The 25,707-nt window shown below is 37.0% G+C and overlaps 1 protein-coding gene across 1 annotated transcript in view; it reads right to left on the bottom strand.

Annotated features, from left to right (window-relative positions):
- Nucleotides 1-25,707, bottom strand: part of glis3.S (GLIS family zinc finger 3 S homeolog) — a 179,894-nt gene that overhangs the window by 59,052 nt on the left and 95,135 nt on the right. The window contains exons 5-6 of the mRNA XM_018241627.2: nucleotides 10,405-10,566; nucleotides 9,049-9,159 (exon numbers count right to left, since the gene is read on the bottom strand). Coding sequence (XP_018097116.1) covers nucleotides 9,049-9,159; nucleotides 10,405-10,566 — 273 coding nt within the window. The remainder of the gene's footprint in view (nucleotides 1-9,048; nucleotides 9,160-10,404; nucleotides 10,567-25,707) is intronic.

Here is a 25,707-nt window from a genome sequence, read left to right as displayed (position 1 = left end):
CAATCAATGCATATTTAAACATCTATTCATATATATAATGCAATTACACCAAAGCTGTTTAAATAAAAACATTTATTTGTTAAAAGTTCTGAAGTTTGTCTCTTAATGTATATATATAAATGCAAATGTACCCGACTTCTTTAAGGAAACCAACAAAATGTAGGTTTCTTGTAAATGCTCAAACTAAACCACTAAATACTCACCAAAAATAACATGTTCCTGTAATGCCTTCATCATGAATAAAACAGCATTGTGGTAAATGGGCAGACTCAGAAATATAGTGTATTTTATTATCCCTGTTCTTTGGATCAAAGGAAGGATATGTTTTATAAAGTGTGTCATATTGCCTGACCTGTTCCTTGTGTCACGCCAAGAAAAATCTATTACAAAGCTGTCACCCGCAAGTCAGAGGAAATCAGTTTGAATAAGATTTGTTGTCCATTGCTTTCAAAAAGTTAAACAAATTGTTTTGATTACTTTTTTTTTTGATTGTTTGGTTGCTAATCCCATTCATCAAAACAACTGTTTGAATTAAGGGGAAGGAAAACACCTGACACCATGATTTATATCTAATTTTGAGAAGAAATTGAAGGTTTAGCTTTCTCTATAAGATTAATACCTTCTCTTATCTCTCTCTAGCATGTGTATCTATAGACTGTTTCCTGGTTGCTGGCATTATAAGAGCTTGTCTAATTTTGTTTATGAAAAAACAACCAAAAAATAAAAGGGAAAAAAGAAGAAATGAAGAGAGAAAGTAAAGAAAAGGAAACACAATGGCAGGAAATTCAGATGGGCATGTTACGTAAATGGGGAGACAAGTCAATAATGTGCCAATACAGTACTTCCCAATCACTTAGCCTAGAGGTATTGATCATACCTTGACAAATTCAACGTTGAAGTTACAGGGTGACAGGTAGCAAACATAAAGTAGGCTCTCACTACCAAAAGGAACATGGGTAAACATAGATTATCTAAAAATGAGTAACCCATCCTTTGGTCATTTGTCCAAAACAAAATTGTGGTAAGCAACAACTGTTTTCAGCACTGGCAGTGTATGAAATTATGCCACTACCATAAAAATATTTTGGTATGGCATTATTCATCCAGTCCAACTAATAGACATATGACTAGACCGACCTGAATAGTGGACTTGTTTCTGCATTGCAGAAAAGTATCAGGAACACAGAAGATCAGTGGCTTTAGAAACTACAGCCATTTGAAAAACATGCAGTTGTTCACAATGAGGTGACAAAATGCTTCTAATGAAGAGAAAAGAAATATATGAGCATATGTTTATCTTCTCCAGAAATTAGACCCTGGAAATGACTCGCTACAGCACAGTGTAAAGTTGGGATGATTATTACATAGACTATAGCCCAGGGTTTAATAGGTGTCATGTACAACAGACAAAGGGGAAAACTGGAAGAAAAAGCAATATTGTAGCACCTATTTGGCTGTATTTAGACAAATACCCACTAGTAGGATAGAGCATTGACTACATGCGACTTACACAACAGGGTCAGGGCCTTCGCCAGGTGGAAGCTATCCTTTTAAGATGTAATATAACTACATAACACAGGCTACTGCATATAAAAATAGATTGATTGGACGCCAGGAGGTTCTTGATGGTGAAATAACAGATGGTGTATTGTAACAAAACACAAAGTAAGTGACCATAGGTTTACTCACGCAGGAGTTGATGCAGGTGTAGCATATCACAGAAGAGGGAGGATAGCAGAAGATGATACAGCACGATGAAGACAGTCACTCCCATAAAGCATAGTAGTCAAGTGTACATCAATTCCCAGAAGACAGATATACCTCTGTGGGGATCGGGATCACCAGTGGAGTAGTTAGAGAGACAAAGTCTAAAGCCTAACACCCTATCCACTGAATCCCTGCACTAAAGGCAAACAAGAAGCCTTTGGGAAGCTACTCCCTGCTACTATCCTTGATGGAGCACACAGCTGCTCATACTATATAAAGCTGACTATCTCACTCTCCTAGAGAGTCTATTAAAGAACTGCCCTGATGATAGCTAACCTCGTTCACAGGGTTTCCTGGTCCCTGACTTAATCACCAAGGTACAGGTCCCTTTGGGGCGAATGGCTTAACTGGGGCCTTGGTGATCCCAGGCTCAATGGGAAACACCTAGCAGCACAGACACCAGGAGCCAAAGAGGAAGAGGCCACTCCCTACACAACACTATATAACAGTGTGGCAGGAAATGGTATTACACCCTTTGACCAATAACTAAAGGTGTACTAAATGATATGTTACAGGGTCTTAATCCAATAACAATAGAGTAAAGAAAGAGGGTAGGTCCCTACAATATATTCACTTTTCATCCTTAATTCAGTATCAGCAATCAGAATGGGCACTATGCACTTGCACAGTTCTCCAGAGCAATTCTCAAGGCACAGATCTTCATTGCCATACATAAGGTTGGACTTCTGCACTCGCGGTGGTTGCGCTGCAGCACCAGAAAACGTAGGTGCATGCACGGGGGGGGGGGCAGGAAGTATCTGAAACACAGAGAAGTTTGTGGCTGGGGGGCCCAGGGGATGGTGTAGGGGGCCCCTGAGACTGCAGGCAGGTGGGCCCTGGTCTCTGCCTGTGTCTATGTGGGTTTGCTCCAAACATTTCAAAAAAGGAAAAAGGCATGTTTAGCGGCTACTGATAAAATTACCCAAGTGTGGAATATGATCTTAGAATATAAACTAATATAAACCATGGGGCAGGGGCTAATATAAATGACAAAGAATCTCAGTGAAATGCTGCGTAAATGTGTAGGCACTATGGCTAATAATCTTTAGTAAAGTTAGTGCTTTTGGTTTTTGGGTATGCTAGGCAATAACTGGTAACAAGTGCAGGTGGTCATCGCTTAATGAAACGCAACCCACCCTTTATTTGCTACAGATGATCATGTGATTTAAGAAAAATAAGGTTTCCCCATTCCCCAAGGAGATATCTAAATCTAGTAGTTACTTCACATTTTCCATAACATGCATTAAAATCTGATCACTGACCTAAACTAGAATTTACTTCTGAACTTCAAATTTCTCGGACGAGACCCTTACATATTTTTCTTCTCTTCTTTCCTAGCTGATTTATAGCTTTCTAGGCCACATAAAACTAAAACGTAATAAATGAAGTATGCCCATAAATACACATGTTTAAAAGCATGTATAGATCATAAACCCATCAATAAGGCACATTGGGGGACAAAAGTGAATAAATAAAGGATTGTACACCAGTGAGAAAAAGTCACTAGTGTTAGTCACCCAACGCTTTCTAGAAACAGTCAAATTTATCTGCCGGTTTAACCAGTTCAGGGAGTGTATCCCACAACTTTTACTGTAAAAACCCTTTTCACACCACAATAAGAAAATACTTTCCTTCTAATCTCAATCCTTTGGTGTCCCCTCGAAAGATCTATTTGTGTAAAAGGGTTTAGTGTATAGTTACCTTAAATATTTATACAGTTTCTATATCCACCTTAAAGGACTCTTCTGTAACATAAATAATAACAATCTGTCCAGCCTTTATTTACAACTAAAATCTTATTTTCAGTTCCCAACTCCAAGTCATTAATGAACAGAAAAGTGGGCCCAATACAAAATCCTGTACACACCACAGAACAAATCAATACATAAGTAAATTAAAAAGAATAATTGCATAATGTCTTAGAACATGAATGTGTTCATCATACAAAAAAACTACAAGTTAATTTTAAACTAAATTGACCCAGTTTAAAGTCTATATTGTGATCTATTTATCAGCCTCACTGCAGCCATATATGAAGTCCACAATGTCAACAAACTGACCAAAGGCTGCAATGGAAGTGGAATGTTTAGGGATAATGTATTACGATGGAATGTTTAGGGATAATGTATTAGTTTATATGTGTTTGTGGGTATGATCAACATACTTAACCAGACATTAAAAGGGGGATATATCCAGTGGAGTAACAAGGGGAGCCTGCCTGTAACCCCACCCCCACTGCAACCCTTGAGAATTTAAAGAAGAAGAATGGTGGCGAGGGGTCTTTTAATTCTCCAGAAGATGCCGGCCCTTCAGTCCAAGTCCCCGGGTCAGCTTTCTCTATAGTTACTCCACTGGATATATGATATGTTTAGCAAACAATTTATTAATTTAATTTAAAAACTAACACTGTTTAAATTCCAAAGTAAGTATATATATTAACATTTTATATAACATTACCCTTTAAGGTTCAAATGTACATGAAAGAAGGACAATTTAAGACAAACAGCAGAGGGTCCAAAACATACAGGAATTTGGGTGATATACGCCAGCTAGAATTACTGACTGGGATAAATCTGAATTTGTTTGCAGAATGGGGTGTTCCTAACAATGTAAAGAGCAATGGATGACTGATTCTATGCTTGGGGGTTTTATATTAGTCATGTGGTGCATGCTGAAAACTAAAAGACTTCTTTTCAACCTCCTGTTTTATATAAGTTATTGTGACTTGGGTTATGGGGAAATATAGAAATCACATATTCCTTGTGTACTAGACTATTGCCTCACAACATCATACTTCATTCACGCTTTGCAAACCATCCATCTTATTTTCAGCACACAATACTGTCCGTTTGGTTAACTGCTTTAAATGATGTCATCCGCTTTGGGACATTGTTACGCACTGCTGCCATTTGTTTTATAAAACTTTTAAAAGCAAAATCATTTTTTATCTACTCTGATCTCCTCCAGGAAAACAGCATGTCACTGAGTGTTTTGGGAACTTCTAGAAAGGATTATATGCAGGACATATTAAATGGATCCATGACTAACAGGCTATGACAGCAAAAGGTTTCAATCTTTTCAGCACAGCAGTTCCCTAGGGTTTCAGCTATTTACTTTGCTGTTCCTTTATCACTTTGGAATTTTTATGGTTATTTTTCCCCTTAAAGAATTCACATTTTGTTGTGTAAAACCCCCTTGTGACCTTATGCCAATTTTCAATTTAATTAAAGCCATAAATAATCTTTATTCTGCCCTAAAAGGTTTAATGTTACTTTTTATTATTACAGCCTAAGAATATTTCAGATTCCAAAGCTTTATGTTAGATTGCAGTCAGGTATAACTCAGTTAAATGCGATTAAATGGAAAAGAGCCCAGGGTTATTTTATATACAGCTGTATTTGGGTTTGTGAATCAAAAAGTAAATTTTTAATTAGGATTTTATTGGTAAATTTCATTAAACAATAAAAAAAAGAATTATACCTAATTCCAAAAATCTTGGATTGCGCTATATTTGTTTTTAAAGTGAAAGCAATTTTATTCACCAGTCCATATCCCCAAAAAGAATATTAAAACCTACAATGACAGGTACTGAAATTTATTTGGAATATTAGGCCCCCCAAGGTATCAAAAGCAACTACTGTATGTTGACACCATGACCAAGCGGTGGGCAGGGAGTTCCTGATTTTGGCAAATACTTTCAAGCAGCTCAGTTATCAACTATCCTACTGCTGTTTGCAAATCCACCTCCAAATTGGGTAACTATGGAAGTATTGATGACTGTCCCTGTCAAACTAGCAGCAGTTCAGTGGTTACCAATTGTACATAGACCTGATAATTGAACATCTATGCTTTGAGCATCTGGGATAAGGTGAAATACAAAATAAAGCTTCTATCTCCCCACCATCCAGTGATTCCCATTCGAGGTAAACCAGTTTTCCTCCCAATTCTTTTCAATGGAGCAAATCTAAAGGCATTACAGCTCTGAAACATCTTTATGGTTTATCAGTCCCACTTCAATGGGGTAGATTGGAAGGGCTTAGTCCCTCCCCCCACCCACCCAGGGAACTGTTCCACTTTATGCAGATACAACATTATTCATAATCAAAACTCAAAGGTCCAAACACTCCCACTTCATTCTTAGAATCTATCTGTGCAACACTATCTAAGTTGCACCAAATAATGAATGAAGCTTACTCTCCACTAATTTTACCTTATGTAAAAATAAGCCTGGGAAGGGAACCTCAGTCACGCTATAGATGAAGAAGATTGGTTTAAACCATGGGATTCAATAGCCCATAGTACAATTAACATCTTTACTAGAAGCAGGATATTAAGTGCTGCTACACTGGTATCTCGGCCCAACCAGGCTACATAAAATAAACAGTAACTACAACCACTTATGTTTTAGAGGCTGTTGAGAGCAGGACATAGCTTACCACATCTGATTCTGGACTAGGATCTATGAAATAATTTATACAGTAACTGGGATAAACTTTCATAGGTCATTGGAACACTCGCTACTAGGATGCTTAATCCAGAACCTAAATACGTACACTAGGAGCCTCATCACACAGATCTTCACAGTAGCTAAATTAACTATTGCTAAGTCATGGAAATCCCTGTCATTATAACAAACTTAATTGGATTCTAGTTAATGAAAAACTGACAAGCATCTTAAATGATAAGCAAACATAATTCCCAAAAATATGGGACCCCTGGGTATATTACACTGCCCGACATGGAACCAGCTGTGCTCTATTCTTTAACTTATGAACTGGGTAAAGGAGGGTATGGTTTCCCAGCAAGAAAAATAAAACTTAACTGAGATTTACAGTACCACAGCACTATAATTTAGTGAAAGATGTTATAAATATAACTGAACTATTAGCTACTACTATTTTTGATGCAAATCCTGCAATCCAGAGCAGAGCCAGTGAAGGAATCGTATTAATTTTAATTTTGCTGCTTAAATTGGCACCGCCTTAAAATCTATATTGATTATTCGATACCATTCAAAAATGTAGGCTGTGCTTCTGAAAAAAAGATATCCCAACCAACATCCTCCCCACTCCCCACTTTATTGATGTTGTTTTATGCGTTCCCTTGCAAACTTGTTCTTTTATTCTATACCTTGACAACTTAAATCAAAACTTTAAAAACAAAAAAGTAATTTTGTTCATTATATTATTGTAAGAGACAGTAGGGGTAATTTATAATCTACTGTGCTGTTTGCAAAGTACAAAAGATGGCTAACAGGGCTAATGTGGCCCCTGATACTACAGTCTTAACCTCTCATGCAGACTATCAGTGCAGTGAGAGCTTGAAGTGCTACTGCTCATACACCATCCCCTCCATTCTTCCATTCCTCCATGCTCTAAGTCCCATGGCTCACAGACACTGTGGTTTTCATCTGTACATTAATGAGCAATCCAGACGCAGCAGCATCCGCTATAGACAACTTTATTACCCACTGCTATGTATAGGAAGCAACTGTCAGTGGGCAAAGGCACTTTGATCCCAGCTATTCTCCATTAGAGTACCATGACAATTTGAAATGCTAGTGTGCCATAGAGAGGTTTATATTTCAACTAGTGTCAAAATGTTATGCCTTTATAGCAACAAATAGGTTATTTATATTGCAGCTTAGTGAATGAATACATTATGGATAAAAGACTGTCATGTTTTAAGATTGCTGCAATTAGCTCCCACTAAGTGCTGTAAGATTTGTTTCCTGGAAAGTTTGCAATGTAACATCATGCTTAGAGTATGCTCTTTTAATTTGCATTACCACTGAAACCGCAAAGCTTATACTTTCACCCCAATAGTTGTATAGTAGTTTTGATGAGCACATGTCCTTGGACATAAGTGTAAAGCTTCTTTACTTCTGTTGTTGTCCTAGACATGATAGTGGGCAAGGAGAGTGAACTTATTGTTACTGGTTTTCACTCATTCAAATCAATCTCAGCTTCTCTGTATTGATACGTGCTAGTGGCATTACTCCTCATCTGCTTTTTTAATCCTTGCCATTCTATATCCTATATCATTGCTTACTGCAGAGCACTCCAGTAGATTTATGGTTTATATATACTTATAGTTTCCCCCATCTTCCTCATGTTGAAGTTCTCATCACCCACAGGATCTAACTAAAAAAAAAATCTGTTTCACCATCTGTATCTTGTTCTTGTTTTAACTGATCACAACCTAATCAGAGCACATAAAGTTTGTGTGTTTTGGGAAAGCACTACCTTAGAGAAATCTGTGATAAGCATTGCAGTCAATGTAACCCACAGGAACAATACAATCTCACTGGTTACCCTCACCATAAAGGCTTAGTTGTAATCAAACGATTGTGGATCTAACGATTTTTTGGTTCGAAAATTGATCGGAATATTGATCGGCCATTAGTCATAGTGAAATCTATCTATTGTCCAATGGTTTGCAGGGCCAAGCAGGCAGCTACCCTCCGTTTTCCTGGCATCAACTAGAAAACATCGCTTGAAATGCACTTTTTCGTTGATGGACAAATCATATATTTAAACGATCGTTTCAAGATAAGCTTTGTTTAATGATAACATAAAGAGCTTTTAAAAATCCTTACATCTATGGCCAGCTTTAGTCTCAATTCCTCTCTTAAAATCTAAGCTCTTATGAGCAGGGCCCTTCCCCTATTTTCTCCTGACAATATCCAATTGTAACTGTGAATTGATTCTGCCAAAATTTTTATCTGTTACTATACTGTATAAGCTGTTTGGCCTTGTATTTGCGGGGGAAAGATGGTGCTATATAAATAATAACAATGCTTTACATCTCAGCTATGCTTCATCGCCCATACTGTTTCTTCACTTAGGAATGCAGTCCTAGTAAAATCTGGAGTCCTTAAGAAGGTGCCAATAGAAATAACTTTATTTACATCTACTTCAGTTACGTTTTGTTTTTAAATAAAATACAAGCAATGTAAAAACATATTCTTACAGGGTTCTACAATTCAGATTTATTTCAGTTTTATAGGTCTTCACAAACTCTAAACGTTATTATTGGTGTAACGCAAGCTAAGCAGTTCAGTTTCTAGGACTCTCAATAGTCACCGAAATGGGTGAAAAAAATTGTCGTCCATAAATATCAATGCATTTGACAAATTTTTCCCCATTTCACGAATTTTCTACGAAATGGCTCAGATTCACCCATCACTAGTTACAAGCCCTTCCATATGAGCTGCTTGTATATTAGATGTGTATGCCTGTTTTGGGGGTACATTTATTTTGTAAAATATTAAACGGTTACCTTTTTCCTGACTTGTTGATCTTTGGAGGAATGGGCTTTTACATGCTTTCTTAGTGAGCTTGGATCAGTATACCGTTTGCTACATCCTGGAATCTGGCATGCATAAGGTTTCTAGATTAGAAAAAAAGCATGAAAAGAAAAATCAGATTGATTAACTTTTGACGACTTATTCACATTTGATATCAATGAACATTCCCAGCTGTACTTACAAGGACATGGATCATTCGATCAAAGAGGGATTAGCAAAATCTGAGACAGCGGATTAGTGTGGCTCACTAAAAAGCAGTGGCTATCCAAAAAACATTATTTAGGTTTATAGAAGAAACGAGCTAGAGACAGAAAAAAGCAGAAGAGAAGAAGATTAAGATAGGCATCACCAAAGAAAGATGTCTGTAAAGTATTAGAAAAAGCATGTTTATGCTTATAGTACAAAGAGTAAAACATATGTTTCACTATTAAAATAAAGTACTTCAGCTTGTTTGTCTACACACTGTTTAATGGACACTACATTTAAAAGAATGGCCAGAACCTTTACAGTTGAATATATGCAACATACATACATTTAGTTATTTTTAAACATCATCACATTGCTGCTTTGAGTATGCTAAAAAAAATAATGATACAAAGTAGCAATGTGCTGGTCATCCAAGCTTCTAACAAAACTCTTCCCTACTAATGCAATTACAGGTCCTCTCCAGTAACATAACTACTGAATGGGGTTAGGTCTGTTGTGTGTTTTTTAAATCACTTGAAAAGGAGCAGATTAGGTGCAGGTTGGGAAATACCTGCATTTTACTCAACTACAAGGGATAGACTCACAGAACTTTGTAAAGTTATAAAGTAAAGATTTATTCCTCAGTGTTTCCTGGTGTCTTTGTCACTAGAACAGATAAATTGATACAACACCATATAAAAGAATAAAAGCAGAAATTGTACAATTTATTAAGTTGCCATGGCATCCATATATATTTTCTAGCAATAGTAAATTATTGTCAAGTACCAATGCATTACTGTGTCAAAAAGTATAGTTACACTATACTAATATGTATCAATATATACTTAAAGCACAACATGAATGCACATTGCACAGCAAAATAAATATAAAGAGGTATGCAATATATTGTCTGGAATGCTCTGGACCTGACCACCAATCTCAGGCAGTAATACAATATCCAGAAACTATTAATCTGAAATCCTTGCTCCTGGGTGATACCTAAATGAAGGTAGTGCTTTTCTCTATCTGTATCTTGTATCTGTATCTTGTTGATGGGTAGGTTACACAGATTTAAGAAACTACATAGACAACAAGCAGCTTTGTGAGGGTTTCTTAAACAACAAAATAATTTCATATCTTACAGTATCCAGGTGTGTCCTTTGATGCTTGGCACGGTCACTTGAGTTACTGAAGGCCTTCTGACAGCCAGGATGCTGACAAATATAGGGTTTCTCTCCTGTGTGACTTCGTAAATGAATTTTTAGATTTTCTAGTCTTGAAAATGCTTTCTTACAGCCTTCAAACTGCAGAATTAAAAAGGAAAGCAAATTGAAGATAAATGTTTCTTATTCTATAACAATTTAAACTTAGACTGAAAGATTATGGGCATAGCTTTGGTTAGTTCATTCATTTCACTGCTTAAATAGAACTGAATTCCAGTTATTCGCTATTATACCTGTAAGAAATATGTACAGAGATTTCTCAGTCTGATCTTAAAATAAAGAAAATGCTATTTAACAGCCAAAAAGGCACAGATTACATAGATGATAACTGAACATACATGGTGCTAATTTTGCAGACAACCATGGCATTAGAGAGAACATTTGATTGGCACAATAGGAAATCCCCTTGACCAATTTTTAGACTTTTTCGTTTTCTAAAAGAAAAATAATAACATATATCTGTGGGTGAAAAAATATATTCTGACAATGAACACTGATATCATATACAGATGAAGTCACTTGGATTTGTTTGCTAAATGCGTCATGACTTGGGATTAATTGAAGAAACTGTGTTATTTAAAGTCATTTTATCTCATTTAATGCATTTAACCTTTTCATTAGCATACCAAAACACCATTGTTTACAATGGTGAGCGCTTTAATTAGATGGGATGCTGTGACGCAATTTTCTGTGTTAAATGGGATAAGTGGGATATCTGGGTTTAGTTATTCTGTGTCAAACACACCAAACAAAATACCTGACTATACTTTTGTATTTGCATGAAACTTTTTGAGCTTGTTACATGATAATTGCCTCAATCATTTTTTGCAAACCTTTTCTAATGTCAATTTTGTTACGATTTAACTCTTCTCTTTTTCCCTTCTGCTTACTTCCAATTGAATTTTTGAATGGCTCCGCCTGCTACCTTAAAGAGCCGAATCTCCGGTTTTTAAACCAGAAATTTGGCTTTACTAGGCAAGGGAGCCCAATTGTGCTCTCTGCACTACTGTTTCTGCATTCCCCTCTCAACAGATATTTCTTTAGAATCAGCATTGCATTCGTGCGGGGCAGCCGGCTTGAGAGGGCCCTGAGGCAGCAGCCCCGGTGGGCCCCGGGCCCCAGGCTCTCCAGGACAACCTTGGTTATGGTCACTCTGTTAACTTTCTATTTTGCTTTCTTATTGCTCTTTTTTAGAGTATTTCCACGGTCTCATTTCTTCCCTTTTCCTATACTTGTCATGTCTTTTGGATGCTTTCTATTCTGCTCTTCAGTTTTTGTTACCTTTTGCTATAGCCTTGCACATGTTTCACTTGGTTTTCCCCGTTTCTTTCTTTCTTTACACATAATTTATCCAATGACTATCCTGCTTCTTTAGCCAAGGAAAACTTAGCATGTTTGAGGCAATTTTTTTTGGTGTCTATGTGGATACGGAAGCATCCCCTATGTTATGAGTATTAGTATTCATTTTTGTGCTTATTGGTTGCTTTTATTTAAGCTCCTTCTTATTTGAGCGTACAGTAAAAAAACAAAAAAAAAAAAAGGTAATGTGAAATATGGAAGCTAATAAAAACTTTTTCCAATAACTTTCTATTTTCTATTTGTGACCGTTTTTCTAATATTGAAGTGTAAATTTTTCCTTTTTCACCTTCAAAAGCAGCTCTGGGAGGGGGGGGGGGTGGCCGACTCTTTAACTGTTTAAATTGATACATTTAAAGTATGTTACTCTACTCTGTACATGAGTTCTTGTGTAAGCAGTGTATGTATGTGTTTGTCAAAGGTCATGTGCAAACACCGCAACACAATGCACTGAGAGGTAAAAGCTATGTAAAGCTATACATGCAGTCTGTTACACTTTTTCTCTTCAAGCATAAAAATAATGTTTTCTCCAACATATGTTTGTTTCTAAATGTATTTTCCGTCCCAGCCAAGGAAAGGCACACAATCAGAGAGGTTAAAAATTAACAAGACAATGTTGCTATGGAAAACAAAATAACACAAATCTGTGGCAAGCATCTTTAGGGGAAATATTAAAGTTTAATGGATTAAGAAAAGCAAGCTTTCCCTAGCTGACATAAAAATCAAAAAGTGAGGCTTCTCTTTACTGCACCTGCAATTAAAGCTATTAACTCACTCATACATTATTTGTGATTTCCTGGCTTGCTTTATTTCCTGGTATTTATTTTATAGTAATGAGGCGACGAACGTGCTCCCTTTTTTGCAAGCATTCTTTCTTGTGGCTTAGCTTTAAAGTTAATGTAATTTTCTAAACTGCATTCATATGTATACTGTATACTGTGTTCTATATACATTTTATCAGTAAGCTAATTTTAAAAGCACATATTTCAGTAACAGGAAACAGTTTTTTATGGTTTTAAAAAAGAAAGTGAAACATTTTGCCTGATAATTCAAAGAAAAAGCCGAAATGAACAAAGTATGCAGGATTCATCCGCACCAGAGACTGTGCCATCTGAAAAGCATCTGAAGAAGTTATCTAGACTTCTCCTAGTAACATTAAACTTGCATACGTGTTGGTTCTGAAGCATCTTACATCTTTTCAGGTATTGTTCTACTTTGTGATTTTATTTTTGGGTGTGGCCATTTTATTGAAAACAATTTATGCCAAATTAACCAAATTTCCAGTATATTTCTAACTAATTTCTTTATATAATCGTTAGTCATTAGAGCAGCCACCATAAGTTGAACAATGTGGCATGATAGTATCTAGCTCTGTAACCTGCTCTGAAATTCATATTAAAACAAAAACGACATTGTTTGTTAAACACAATTTTTCTGTACTTCAGTTAGTCTGCCCTATCTAGCATACCTCAGATAAGATTTTAGAAAGGATTAATACAAAAATACGAAATCCATTCATATATCAGGCTTGTTGAAACAAAACAACACCCAAAAAAGTCAGAGAGGGAAGAACAGAAGTCATCCATATAATTTCCTAATCGTACTATACAGTATACTCAAAAAGTAAAAGGCCCCATAGCAACATACAAATGGGCCCATTTTAGGAGCTGGATGTCAAGGAAAGACTTGTGCAAATATAAATAAACAAAATGTGAAAGAATATACAAAATGGCCACACAGATATATGTAGCAAGCAGTCTATTTTGCCCAAATGGTCTCAACACCGGTTAAACAGGAACTATCGTTAACATTTAATATAAGCTTCATTATACTAAAATAAGAAACTTTCTAAATACAATCAATTAAATATTCTGCATTGTTTCTGAAATAATCAAGTTTATGTTCACTATCCCTCTCTCAGCATCTGTTTCTATTCATTCTCTCTTCATGCAGCAGTTGGGTGTCAGATATTAATTGACAGTTAGATCCAATATATCTTACATTGGGCTTCCTTTCCTGGCAGATGAATTAGAGCTCACTCAACTGATTCCAGTACAAACAAAATCTAACCAAATAACTGCCTTTTGCACAAATCCTGCATGTAGAGAGACATGATGTCTGGTGATTTTAATAGAGTGAGCTCTAATACATCTTCTAGGAAAAAGGAGCCCCCTAAAAAATATTATGGATCTAACAGTCAATGAATATCTGACACCCAACTCCTATATGAAGAGAGAATGAAGAGAAACAGATGCTGAGAGAGGGACAGTGAAGATAAACTTGATAATTTCAGAAACTGTGCATCATTTTTAATTGATTATATTTACAAAACTTCTAATTCAGTATGCTGAAGCTTATATTAAATTTTCATTTTCACGAACTTTAAGGGGCAGATTTATGAAAGGTCGAGGTGAATTTTCGAATGAAAGAAATTCGAATTTCGAGCTATTTTTTGTGTACTTCAACTAGGGAATAGTCCAAATTCGATTCAAATTTGAAAAAAGTTCGAAAATTTATCATGTACTGTCTCTTCAAAAATTTGACGTCGACCATTCGCCAACTAAAACCTGACGAATTGCTGTTTTAGCCTTTGGGGGACCTCCTAGAACCTATTTGGAGTCAATTGGTGGACTTTGAAAAATCAAAGTTATTTTTTGTAAAAGCTTCAAATCAAAGTCGATCGAATACGCTATTCCTTCGATTCGTACGATTCTAATTCGGCCAAATACGGACCTATTCGACCAAAAAAATTTAATTTCTTTATTTTGGTTGGTCTTTTTGAATTCCTATTTCGAAGTTTTTTCAATTCGAAATTCAACCCTTGATAAATATGCCCCTAACTGTGTCTCCCATTGGCTCCGTACACATGGTCACCTTTCTTACCACCCATATATACACTGTGGTGGATCGTTCTTTTTGCCGTTAAAAGAAGTTAAAAGAATGAAAACAGGATTTATTTTATTATTCCTTTGCACACATGCATACACTTTATTTCATTTATTTTCTTGGCTTATTTTAAGTGAGAATTTTACTGGTGTTCTTAGCTGAGAATTGTAACTTGCAGCCTTTTATATCAAACACCAGGATAATAACCTTTACAGTGAAAGATATTAAGAGTGGTTAGCGAGCCATGGCTTGTTTTAACATAAATTGATCAAAACTTAAAAACATACACTTTCATTTAGCTGTTTATCAAATCCATGTGGCACACACTGCTTTTGTTTTAACGGGGTTTGGCAAAAATGACATGCTTGGAAGACATTGTTTTGATAAATTTCTCTCTATTTCAAAGAACCACTGAGTTTTATAACCCTTGTTTTATAAGTAGTATCATATATGGGTAAGAAATTTAATAAAAGAATTCAATTTGTTGTTTGTAGGTCAGTAATTGGTTTGATATCACATAAGAAAATACTAAAACAAAAAAGAGGAAAAGTTAATAAAAGTTCAAATGATGTTGGCTCTTTTATAAAGCAAATAAAACCCCCAGAAACAGGATTAATGTCATTAATGACACAAGGAAAGTTAATAAAAAGTTCAAACAATGTTAGCCAAATAAGTAAATCATATCAACTGAATTATGTAGGACAAAAAAACACATTTACCTGTAAATAGTGATGGGCGAATTTGCGCCATTTCGCTTTGCCGAAAAATTCGCGAATTTCGCACGAAATTCGCGAAACGGCGAAAAATTAGCGAAACGGCAAATTTTTGCCGCGAATGTTCGCGGGCATTTCGTGAATTTATTCGCTGGCGGCGAATCGCGCAAATTCGCGCCTGCCAAATAAATTCGCCCATCACTACCTGTAAACACAGAATGAGTCAAAATAATTACATCATTTATTATTTATATATTTTAAACCTATGATATGCATTATTATCAGGAGCAGGTGTTTGTGGAAATTGTTCTTAGTGGTGAAATTTACTGACCCTCCGTTTTTTTTGTTGTTTTATACTTGATAGTACATAGAAGTTGGGTAAAACAGAAATGTGGGATCAAGGTCCAGACTTATACAAATTCTTAGATGGCTAAGATATCCCTTTTCTCCTTACAAAAGCTGCAACATTTTAAAATGAATAATGTTTTTAACAGTTTCTATGGTCACTGCACCCACAACAGCCTTATTGTCCTCTTTGATTTGTTTAGCCCCTCTGCAGCCAATGAGCAAAAAGTAATATTTTTGCAATTTCGTGTCTTGTTATGTAAACCAAAATGACCAATTGCCACAGAGAATTTGGCCATAAATGTAGCATGCAGTAAACTACGGGAGTGTAAAATGAATCTCTTACCTAAAATAAAAAACTGCCTGAAAATTCACTTTCACACTTTATATATTAAGAGAAATACCTATGGTAGCAATCTAATCCAGAAAACAAGTAATGCAGTTATAGAAAATGCAACTATAACCAATATATTACCTGCTTACACAACCTAATTTAACAACTTCTACTGACACCTTTATTTCTGTGTTCATATATAAGCTAAAGGCTACATTCTGCTAAAACAAAAAAGTGCATTAAGTCCCATTAAAGGAATTGTTTAGTGTAAAAATAAAAACTGGTTAAATATATAGGCTGTGCAAAATAATAAATGTTTTCAATGTTTTGTTTTCAAATGTTTTGTTGTATGTAATCTATAAAGGCTGGAGTTACTGGATGTCACTAGTGGGGTACCACAGGGCTCTGTCCTTGGTTCTTTACTTTAAAATTCTTACAACACATCACAAAAGTGGTGACATCACTCATTCAAGATATAAACATTTGACTTGCAGAAAAAGGAACAGAATGAAGGTGATCAAGCATATAGCCCCAGTTTAAGCTGGACTTTTTGACATCCAATCCAAGGTTAATAGGAATGTTGGGCTGTTTGTCTTATTTCAATCAGATCAATCGCCCAATGAGTATTATGTCTTCCATATACAAAACCCACTTGGTCTGTATTGATGAGTTTAGGCATAAAGTTGACAAGTTTATTGGCCAATATTTTAGTGAACACCTTGAGGTCTGAGTTCAATAGAGGTGGTGAATTCTCCAGATGTCTCGAAGGTCTAATTCATTGCTGTCCAAGTTCTGTAGCAAGGGTCAGAATTTTTCTAACATACATGGTGGAGGGCCGATAATGGAAGCCAGTGTTGACCACTCTGTGTTTTAAACCACTCTCACTTTAAGCCACGCCCATGTTACCACAAAACCATATCCACATGGTAGTACACCAAAAAAACAAATGGTTGGTGCTCACTGCAGGGTAAATCACTCATCACACATTTGGGAAAAAATCTGTCATATTACAACATACTCTTAAATCCATTTGCCTCATACTCCCTTGTGGATAACACAATACCGCCAGCACATAATTAAACACCTTAGGGGCCCTAACAACAATTTTCAAATGTTAACAAACCCCCAGAACAAATGGCAGGCTTATGTTCCACAGGCAGAGCAGGGCACACACAGGGAGCATAGGGCAGGCAAAGTATGGCACACCCAAGGAGTATAGGGCAGGAATAGTATGGATCACCCAGGGAGCATAGGGCAGGCAGAGTAAGGCACACACAAGGCGCATAGGGCTGAAAGATTATGGCATGCACAGGCAGAGTAGGACAGGCATTGTATGGCACACACAGGGAGCATTGGGTAGGCATAGTTTGGATGTGTAAGGCACACACAGGAAGCATAGGGCAGGCATGGCATGCAACACACAGGGAGCATAGGGCAGGCAAAGTATGGCACACCCAAGGAGTATAGGGCAGGCATTGTATGGATCACCCAGGGTGCATAGGGCAGGCAGACTAAGGCACACACAGGGCGCATAGGACAGACCGAGTATGGCACACACAGGCAGAGGGGGGGACCACACAAGGGGTGGTCGCGGGCCACATACCATGCCAGTTGGACAGTCCTGGTTTAATTTATGGGTTAATTGAAGTAGTTTTCTGCATTGCATTCCATATTGTCTGTGTTGTGGGGGGGAAGATCGATCTCTAGTTTTGGAGAAGACCAGGTTGTTATCCCCTCCTATGATCACAGGCATCTGATAGTCTCCTGTACTTTTAGGGAGGACATTGCTGAGGAACGATATTTGATTTGTGTTTGGGGCATAGAAGCCTGCAATTTTAAGTGGTTTACCCAATAGTTTCCAAGTAATAATTAGGTAGCCCCCCTTAGGGTTTGAGTTGACTTCCGTCACCTTGAGCGGTAGTCTCTATTGAGCATGGTGATCTTGGTGGGTGCAGTGGCTTGGAAAACCTTAGGGCCCAGATTTGTTTTAAGTGTGAGATTATCTGAGGTTCTAAATGGGATTCTTGTATTTGAACAATATCCTGCTTTATCTTTAAGATATCCCGTATGCCCGTCTAACGTTTTATTACACTATTGAGTCCATTGACATTCAGTTTTAGGATCTTCACCATATTGAATTTATATTAGGTTCTGCTATGTGGTAGGGAAGAGAAGGGTGTTTGCATCTGGGGGATCTGCTGAACTGATAGCCTAGATGAGTGGCAGTCCAATGTCCTTAAGAAATTGGGAGCCACGAATTGGGCCTTGTAAGATGAACTGTTTGTTTCCTCTTGTTTAAATGGGAAACCCCATCAGTAGGGTATGTTATGTTTCAGCAAGTGTAAACATACTTTAATGTCTCTTGATATGTTAGGATTAGGTTGCCTGGGCCACAGTGCCCTTTGAGCTCTATCGCCAGGCCTCCAAGGGTAACTCTGGGTTAATGGCAGAGAATAATGAGTAGAGGAATGGTCTAATCTGCTCTGTACCAATAACTTCTGGGACCCCCTTATACCCTGAGGTTCTGGTGCCTGGACCTATTCTCCAGGTCCTCTACGTTGTATTTAGCGAGGATATTTCTTCCCTTAAAGTGATGTTTTCCTCCTATATCTTATTGTGACTTTGGATAAACTCATCAAACACATACATCTGAAATACATCTGTTCTTAAACCCAACCTTGTTAAATCAGTCCAAGGGCTGTGGGGCTGTGGGGCTGGTATCTTCTATAGAGAGCGTGAGCTTGTCGTGAAGCTGTGTGAGGTGCTAAGATATTACCTGCACAGTCACTGGATCGGCTGCTTGTATGGATGCTCGTATGGTCTTAGAATCTGTGCCTGGACTGTGAGGGGTTCTGCTTCAGCACACCCTGGCGGGCAGGGGATTTAGGCAGGGCCTCTAAATCCGGCTCATCTGCGCCACTTTGGTCCCCTCTGGGCTGCAGCGGTGTTCTCTGTAGTTAAGGAGACATTGTGCCGGTATGATGTTTTGGACATCGTTTCCCCATTGCTGTGCAGTGCATTCCTTTTGTGTCTGGCGCAGAAATGGTCACGGTAGATCGCTAATTGCGAGCTCTCTTTAAAGGGGTTGTTCACCTTCAAACAACTAGTTGTTTTCAGATAGATCACCAGAAATAACGACTTTTTCCAATGACTTTCTATTTTCTATGTGTGACTGTTTTTCTAATATTGAAGTGTAAAGTGTCATTTCTCTTCTTCTGAAGCAGCTCTGGGAGGGTGGGTCGCCGATCCTGTAAACTGTTCTAAATTGATACATTTAGTTGATACATTTCTTATCTTTGTCCCTGCTGAGCAGAATCTCTGGGTTTCATTACAGGCAGCTGTTAGAATTGATACAATAGTTGCTAATACTCCAGAAATGCGGCTGAGAAATGTATCAACTAAATGTTGCAAAATTGTAACAGTTCAGAGCCTGAATTACTGAGCTGTCAGACTCAAACACCAGAGACAGGGACATTAAACTTTATACTTAGATTTTGGAAAAAACTTAAAAAATAAATAATGGAAAGTAATTGAAAAATGTCTTTATTTCTGGGGAACAATCTAAAAACAACTGAATTGAAAAAAGTGTTTGGAAGGTGAACAACCCCTTTAAGTGCGTCTCTTCCGTGCCATCTCACGCACTCACCCCCCAATGTTTCTGCAGAACTATAAGTCCATACAGGATGCTGACACTTTGCAGAGTGATCTGGCTAAATTGGAAAACTGGGCCCCAAACTGGAAAATGAGGTTCAATCTTGATAAATGCTAAGTTATGCACTTTGGCATTAATAATATAAATGCAAGTTATACACTAAATGGCAGTGTCCTTAATTGAGAAGGATCTAGGAGTTTTTGTAGATACAGTAAGTAAGTTGTCTAATTCCAGGCAGTGTCATTCTGTGGCTACTAAAGCAAATAAAGTACTGGCTTGCATAAAAAATGGCATTAGGGTAAAAAATACCTAATAATCAGGACTGAAGGGAATTAGCAACAATCCAGTGGCAAGAATACTTTGTTCCAGTACTGGAACTGAACTACCACATAGATACATTCATCTACATTATATCTTGTAGACTGCTGGCTCCCCAGTTGCTCAGAGCTGGTTATATACTGGCTATGTGACCTGCTGAGATGGCTTTCTAACATATTGGCTGCCTCGATTAAAAATAGACTAGATGAAGAGCGAGGTTCTAGCACCAGCATACTTGTTGTGTCTGTCTTTTCCTCCCTAAAAAACTCAATTGAATGCAAAGAAAATGTTGGATAAATGAGCAACGCAACAGAACATTAGTATCCAGTCAGTTCTAGTCCATATTAGTAAAATACGCAGAAAAATACCCTTTTCAACAAATAATCCATATGCAAATTGGCTGAAAGTTCACTTTCAAGATCAGTTTTCTATTGTTTTTCTTCTAAGAAGTCTCTGCTTTTTTAGATCCTGTTTATTAAGTGTCTGAAGAAAGGATTAGCTCACAGTTGAACCAAGAAATAAAATGTATTTGGAATGGAATCTGCAATTACGTATCTATTTTTACTTGTCCATTCTGCTGGGAACTGAAAAGATAGAAATGCAATTTAAATGTATTAATTAGATTTCTTTTAAAGACTTTGGCAAACTCTGCAGACAATAATATTGTTTGTTGAGGAGTTTGCTTCCCTGGGTAATATAACTCATTGTCATGCTGATAAACTGTGATCTCATAAGTTTCTGGAACTACTGAAGCTTTCTAGCAAGAAGGCAGGCAAACCATTTCCTAGCTGTAACTCTATCTCCTCTAGCAAATTGCAGCATTTGCCAATCTTGTCACTTATTAGTTTTCTTTGGATTATATTTTTTTCCTAATATAATTTTAAAAGCACCTTGAAATAAATTCTGTTTCTCTCTAGATGTCCCCTTGTATGCAGGAAAGATTCCAGATTACATACAGTATTAGCATTTGGCCTGCTGCATATTATGTCCATCAAATCTTTTAAACAAGAACCTGTAAAGGGTTCTAATGCTTATATTATCCTCCAAATTTATATTTCTCCTTCAGATTTGTTCAAAGTCAAATATTAGTGTTTCCAATTATCACATTTTTTTAGAGTTTTAAACATTTAATTTGCTGTTTCCTAGCAGAAAGTAATGTATCACCTTCCTAAAATAATAAAAGAATATTATGTTAAAATGACTGTAAAGAAAAAACTCAAAATTTAATAATTGAAAAAATTCTTCTTAAAAGAGACCTGTCATCCAGACATAAAAAGCTGTAATAAAAGTAATAAATGTCCTTTTAAAAATAAACCAAATATCCATACCTGGTTTAAAACTGTCAATCGTTTATGGCCTGCCCCTCCTCGATGCCTTAGGCATAGAGGCAGGGTAGACACTTACTTTCACTTTCAATTCTGCACTTACTAGATTTTACTGCACTCCTCACATTCCCCCTCCCTCCACACCATATAATTATGTAGCCAGTGCATGGGCATGGACATTAGGTGCCTCAGTCTGGCACATAAACAAGATTTTGGCATAATATAAAGCGTGCCTTAATAACAGTGTCCACAACATGACACCTGCCTGTTTGCTGTGATTGTGAAATCCAAGATGGAAAGAATTAAAATATTGAAATAATTTATATAGTGTAAGTGAAGTTTATTTTGCTTGACTTACATCATGGAATAGAATTTGGAATGATTTCTTAGGTTGAAAGGTCCCCCTTTAAATAGTTAGTTATGCTAAAAAACCTGCATTCATTTTGAATATGGATTCCTGGAAACCATGGGTACTTCATGAGGGGCTAATTTATTAAAATAGGTGCCAAATAGCACCACTGTAGTTTACTCATAGCAGATTTTTGCTTTTATTTTGTGGCCTGTCATAGGGTTGCAAAGTTTTTTTTATTAAAGGGGTTGTTCACCTTCACACAACTAGTTGTTTTCAGATAGAAATAACAACTTTTTCCAATTTCATTCTAGTTTCTGTGTTACCGTTTTTCTAATATTTAATTGTAAAGCGTCATTTTTCACCTTCTAAATCAGCTTGAGGGGGGGTCACCGACCTTTAAAACTGTTCTAAATTTATACATTTAGTTGATACATTTCTTATATTTCTTTCTTATTCTGAGCAGAATCTCTAAAACACCAGAGACACAAACAATCAACTTTAAACTTAGATTTTGAAAAAACAGTCCAAAATAAAATAAATAATGGAAAGTAATTGAAAATCTTTATTTCTGGGGAACAATCTGAAAACAACTGAACTGAAAAAAAGTGTTTGGAAGGTGAACAACCTAATATTATTTTTCAACTTACTAGCTACAGTGTGCTGGATGTAATTTGATGTAGGGCCACTGCCACAAAAATGCTCTTAAAATAAATCCAGAAGAGGTTTATTAAAATGTGATTGGTTTATTTGGATTTTTAAAAATATTCATTGGTATGAAAATGCTGTAACAGCTGCAGAATGTAAAGATACAGCAATACAAAACGGGTTGTTCGCCTTGAGGATAACTCATAGGGGCAAATTCACTAAAGTGCGAAGCGCCTAACGCTAGCACAAATTTGCCAGCGTGACGTAATTTTGTTACTTTGCCGATTTACTAACGGGTGCTGGCGTAAATTTGCTAGCGAAGTGTACCTTCTTTAGTGCTACTTTGCACTCTTACGCCAGGCGAAGTTGCACGAAAAGACGTAACTACGGTAATTCACTAACTTGCGCATTTTACTGAACGTTACCTCTTGCGCCAGACTTGCCTTCGCCACCTCAGACCAGGCGAAGTGCAATAGAGTAAATAGGGATTGCTTCAAAAAAAGTTGAAAGTCCCTATAAACCGCTGGCGTCTTTTCCTTTTTTAAGGGTGATAGGCTGAAAAAGATTGTACATTTTTTTGGGGGTACCCTCCTTCCCCCCTACATTTCCTAACATATGGCACCTAAACTATACAGTGGGCACATGTATAGGGCAAAATAACACCTCTATTTTATTCTATGAAGCGTTCCCAGGCTTGTGTAGTGTAATGTATTTGCTGCTACATATACGTCCATTGTACTTTAACTTGGTGCCGTATGCAAATTAGGCATCGCTAGTGTAACTGCGCTTTCCTTGACAAATTAACGCTAGCGCAACTTCGCTACCTTTCGCCTCCCTGAGCGCAACTTCGGATTTTAGTGAATTAGCGGCGCCCTGGCGAAGTGCGGGAATGTGTGGCGAAGCCTGCACTAGCGCAACTCCGCAGGTTAGTGAATTTGCCCAATAGTATGATGTAGAGAGTGAGAGTGATATTCTAAAACAAATTAGAAATGGTTTTAATTTTTTATTATTTCTGGTTTTTGAGGTATTTAGCATCTCTCCAGTTTGCATTTTCAGCATAATGGTTGCTAGGGTCTAAATTACCCTAGCAACCATGCATTGCTTTGAACAAGAGCTTGGGATATGAATAGGAGAGGACCTGAATAAAAACATGAGTAATACAAAGCAGCAATAACAATATATTTGTAGCCTTACATTGCATTTGTTTATGTTTATGAGGTCAGTGACTTCTATTTGAAAACTGAAAGCATTTGAAAACTATGAGAAAAAACAATGAAGGCCAACTGAATTTTCGAATTTATCATTTTTATAACATACTAAAAGTTAACTGAAAGTTGAGCCAACCCGTTAAATGGGCAGTTACATGTGCTTAAAGTAAAGCATCAGCACAACAATGTGAATATATAGTAAATCCCCATCTTCATTTGGCCTTAGGTTATAAGCGACATTTATCAAAGTAGTATAGTATACATACACATATCCCTTCCTAATCTCAGTTACCTAAAAGTGATGTGCAAGTTGACTAAATATTGACCTACACCTGACCCTAACCCATCCTTTTGCTACCCGCATCTAACCCTAACCCAGAGAATGTCAATATATAGAGGCCCTCCTGCCCCACTGTAATGTCAAAGAGGGGGCAGGGCATGCAGGCACGCATCTTTAAAAGTCAAAGGTTGGAAATGGAAGAGGGGCACAGTGGGGTCGCAGGTGGAATGGGTGTGAGGAAAAGTTCTACCCGCGACCTGACCTATGGTTGTTGGGCCAGCCTGCACATCACTATTGCCAAATGTTCCATTTTGTCATTTGTGTTGCTTCACTGTGAAACTTTAATTCTCCATTAATATTTCCAAATTGTATTCATGCTCTTTGCCATCAATAATTAGTGAAAAAGTTGCAAGTTAGAGAAAAAAAACTCAAATTGTTCGACATTTATTATGCCCCGAAGCTGCTAAAATTCGGAATCTGAAAATACTCCAAAACCTGTTGAATCCATGTAAATGTCAATTGTCCTTTTAATCATTTGAAGATGTCTTTAACCTTCATGAATTGTGTTGGAGTGTTTAACGCTGGTTTTTGGTGCAAAACTCAATAAAACCGAGTGGCATACGATTCAAATTGAAACTCAGATTTTTTAGAGTTTTTGTTTGTGAACTGTTTAAATCTGATTTTTTTCCAACCTGAAATATTTGTAAATAAACCAAATTCATGGATGGGAGTTGGGTCAAATTTGTTTCTAGTAAAATATGAGTAAAAAAATGCTTTAGTTTTAGCTTTAAACGTTTTAGTAAACAACCCACTTAATCTACAGAATGCAACAGAACTACCGCTGGAATGGAGTACTGTTGCTAAATATTTTATTTATTTTCAGCCAAGATTGTGTTATGAGCATTTTCCCCTGGAGAAATTCCGTTGTGTGCAAATCATGCCAAAGCCGTGTCCACTTAAAAACAGCCTCTTGATGCTTTTGTCAACCTTGAGAAAAAGATGGCAATTTTCTACCTCTCCTGAATAAGATAATTAGAAATCGAGAGAAGATTCAGTGGGTTTAGCTCATTGAATGTTTGGCTGAACCAACTTATTGTCCTCCCATTGCTGTTAAAGTTTCAATCTTTTTTTCCCCTTTCCTTAGGATCATTAAGCTTGTCAAAACTAATTTGTCTCCAGAACTGCTGATCCTCATTGATTGTGACAGCAACACAAGTATCAAACTAAACAAGGGCCCTGTCTTACATGGGAGAAAGTGAATGATCACAGCCTACTGGGTGTTATAATCATACGGCATAAAGAAGCACACTGACCTTAACAGAGTTGGGGGATTTCCCAAACAAATTAGCCCAAGTCCAGCATTTTACAAAAGGAAATTAGAACAGAAAAAAAAACATATTTACATATTCACACTTAAGATTCTGAATACAGACATAAGTTTATTGAAATCAGTAAGCGATTAACAGATATAAAGCAAGAAATTTGTCCAATGTATTGCTAGTATAGGATGACAGATGCCAAATGAGTCTCAAAGGAATTAATAACAGCAGCCTAAGGTCTAATGTATGCCTATTGGTATGGACAATGGACCCTAAAATGGTTGTTGAAGTTTTGGGTAATGTGTTGGGTGGGGTATCGGGAATCAGAGGGATTGTCCCTTTTTTAAAAACCATAAACCTTGGAAGTAGGCAGTTAGAGAAATATTTGGGGTAAAAGCCAGTCTTTGCACTTCTGTATAGTTGTGCTCATTGCCACAGTTTCCATCACATCTCTTTTGCATTGTGCTCAGTATGTCTGTTGATATAGGG

Source organism: Xenopus laevis, chromosome 1S, assembly GCF_017654675.1.
Source record: "Xenopus laevis strain J_2021 chromosome 1S, Xenopus_laevis_v10.1, whole genome shotgun sequence".
Lineage (NCBI taxonomy): Eukaryota > Metazoa > Chordata > Amphibia > Anura > Pipidae > Xenopus > Xenopus laevis.
The sequence above is the reverse complement of the archived record's forward strand: the minus strand, read 5'-3'. Positions and strand labels throughout refer to the sequence as shown.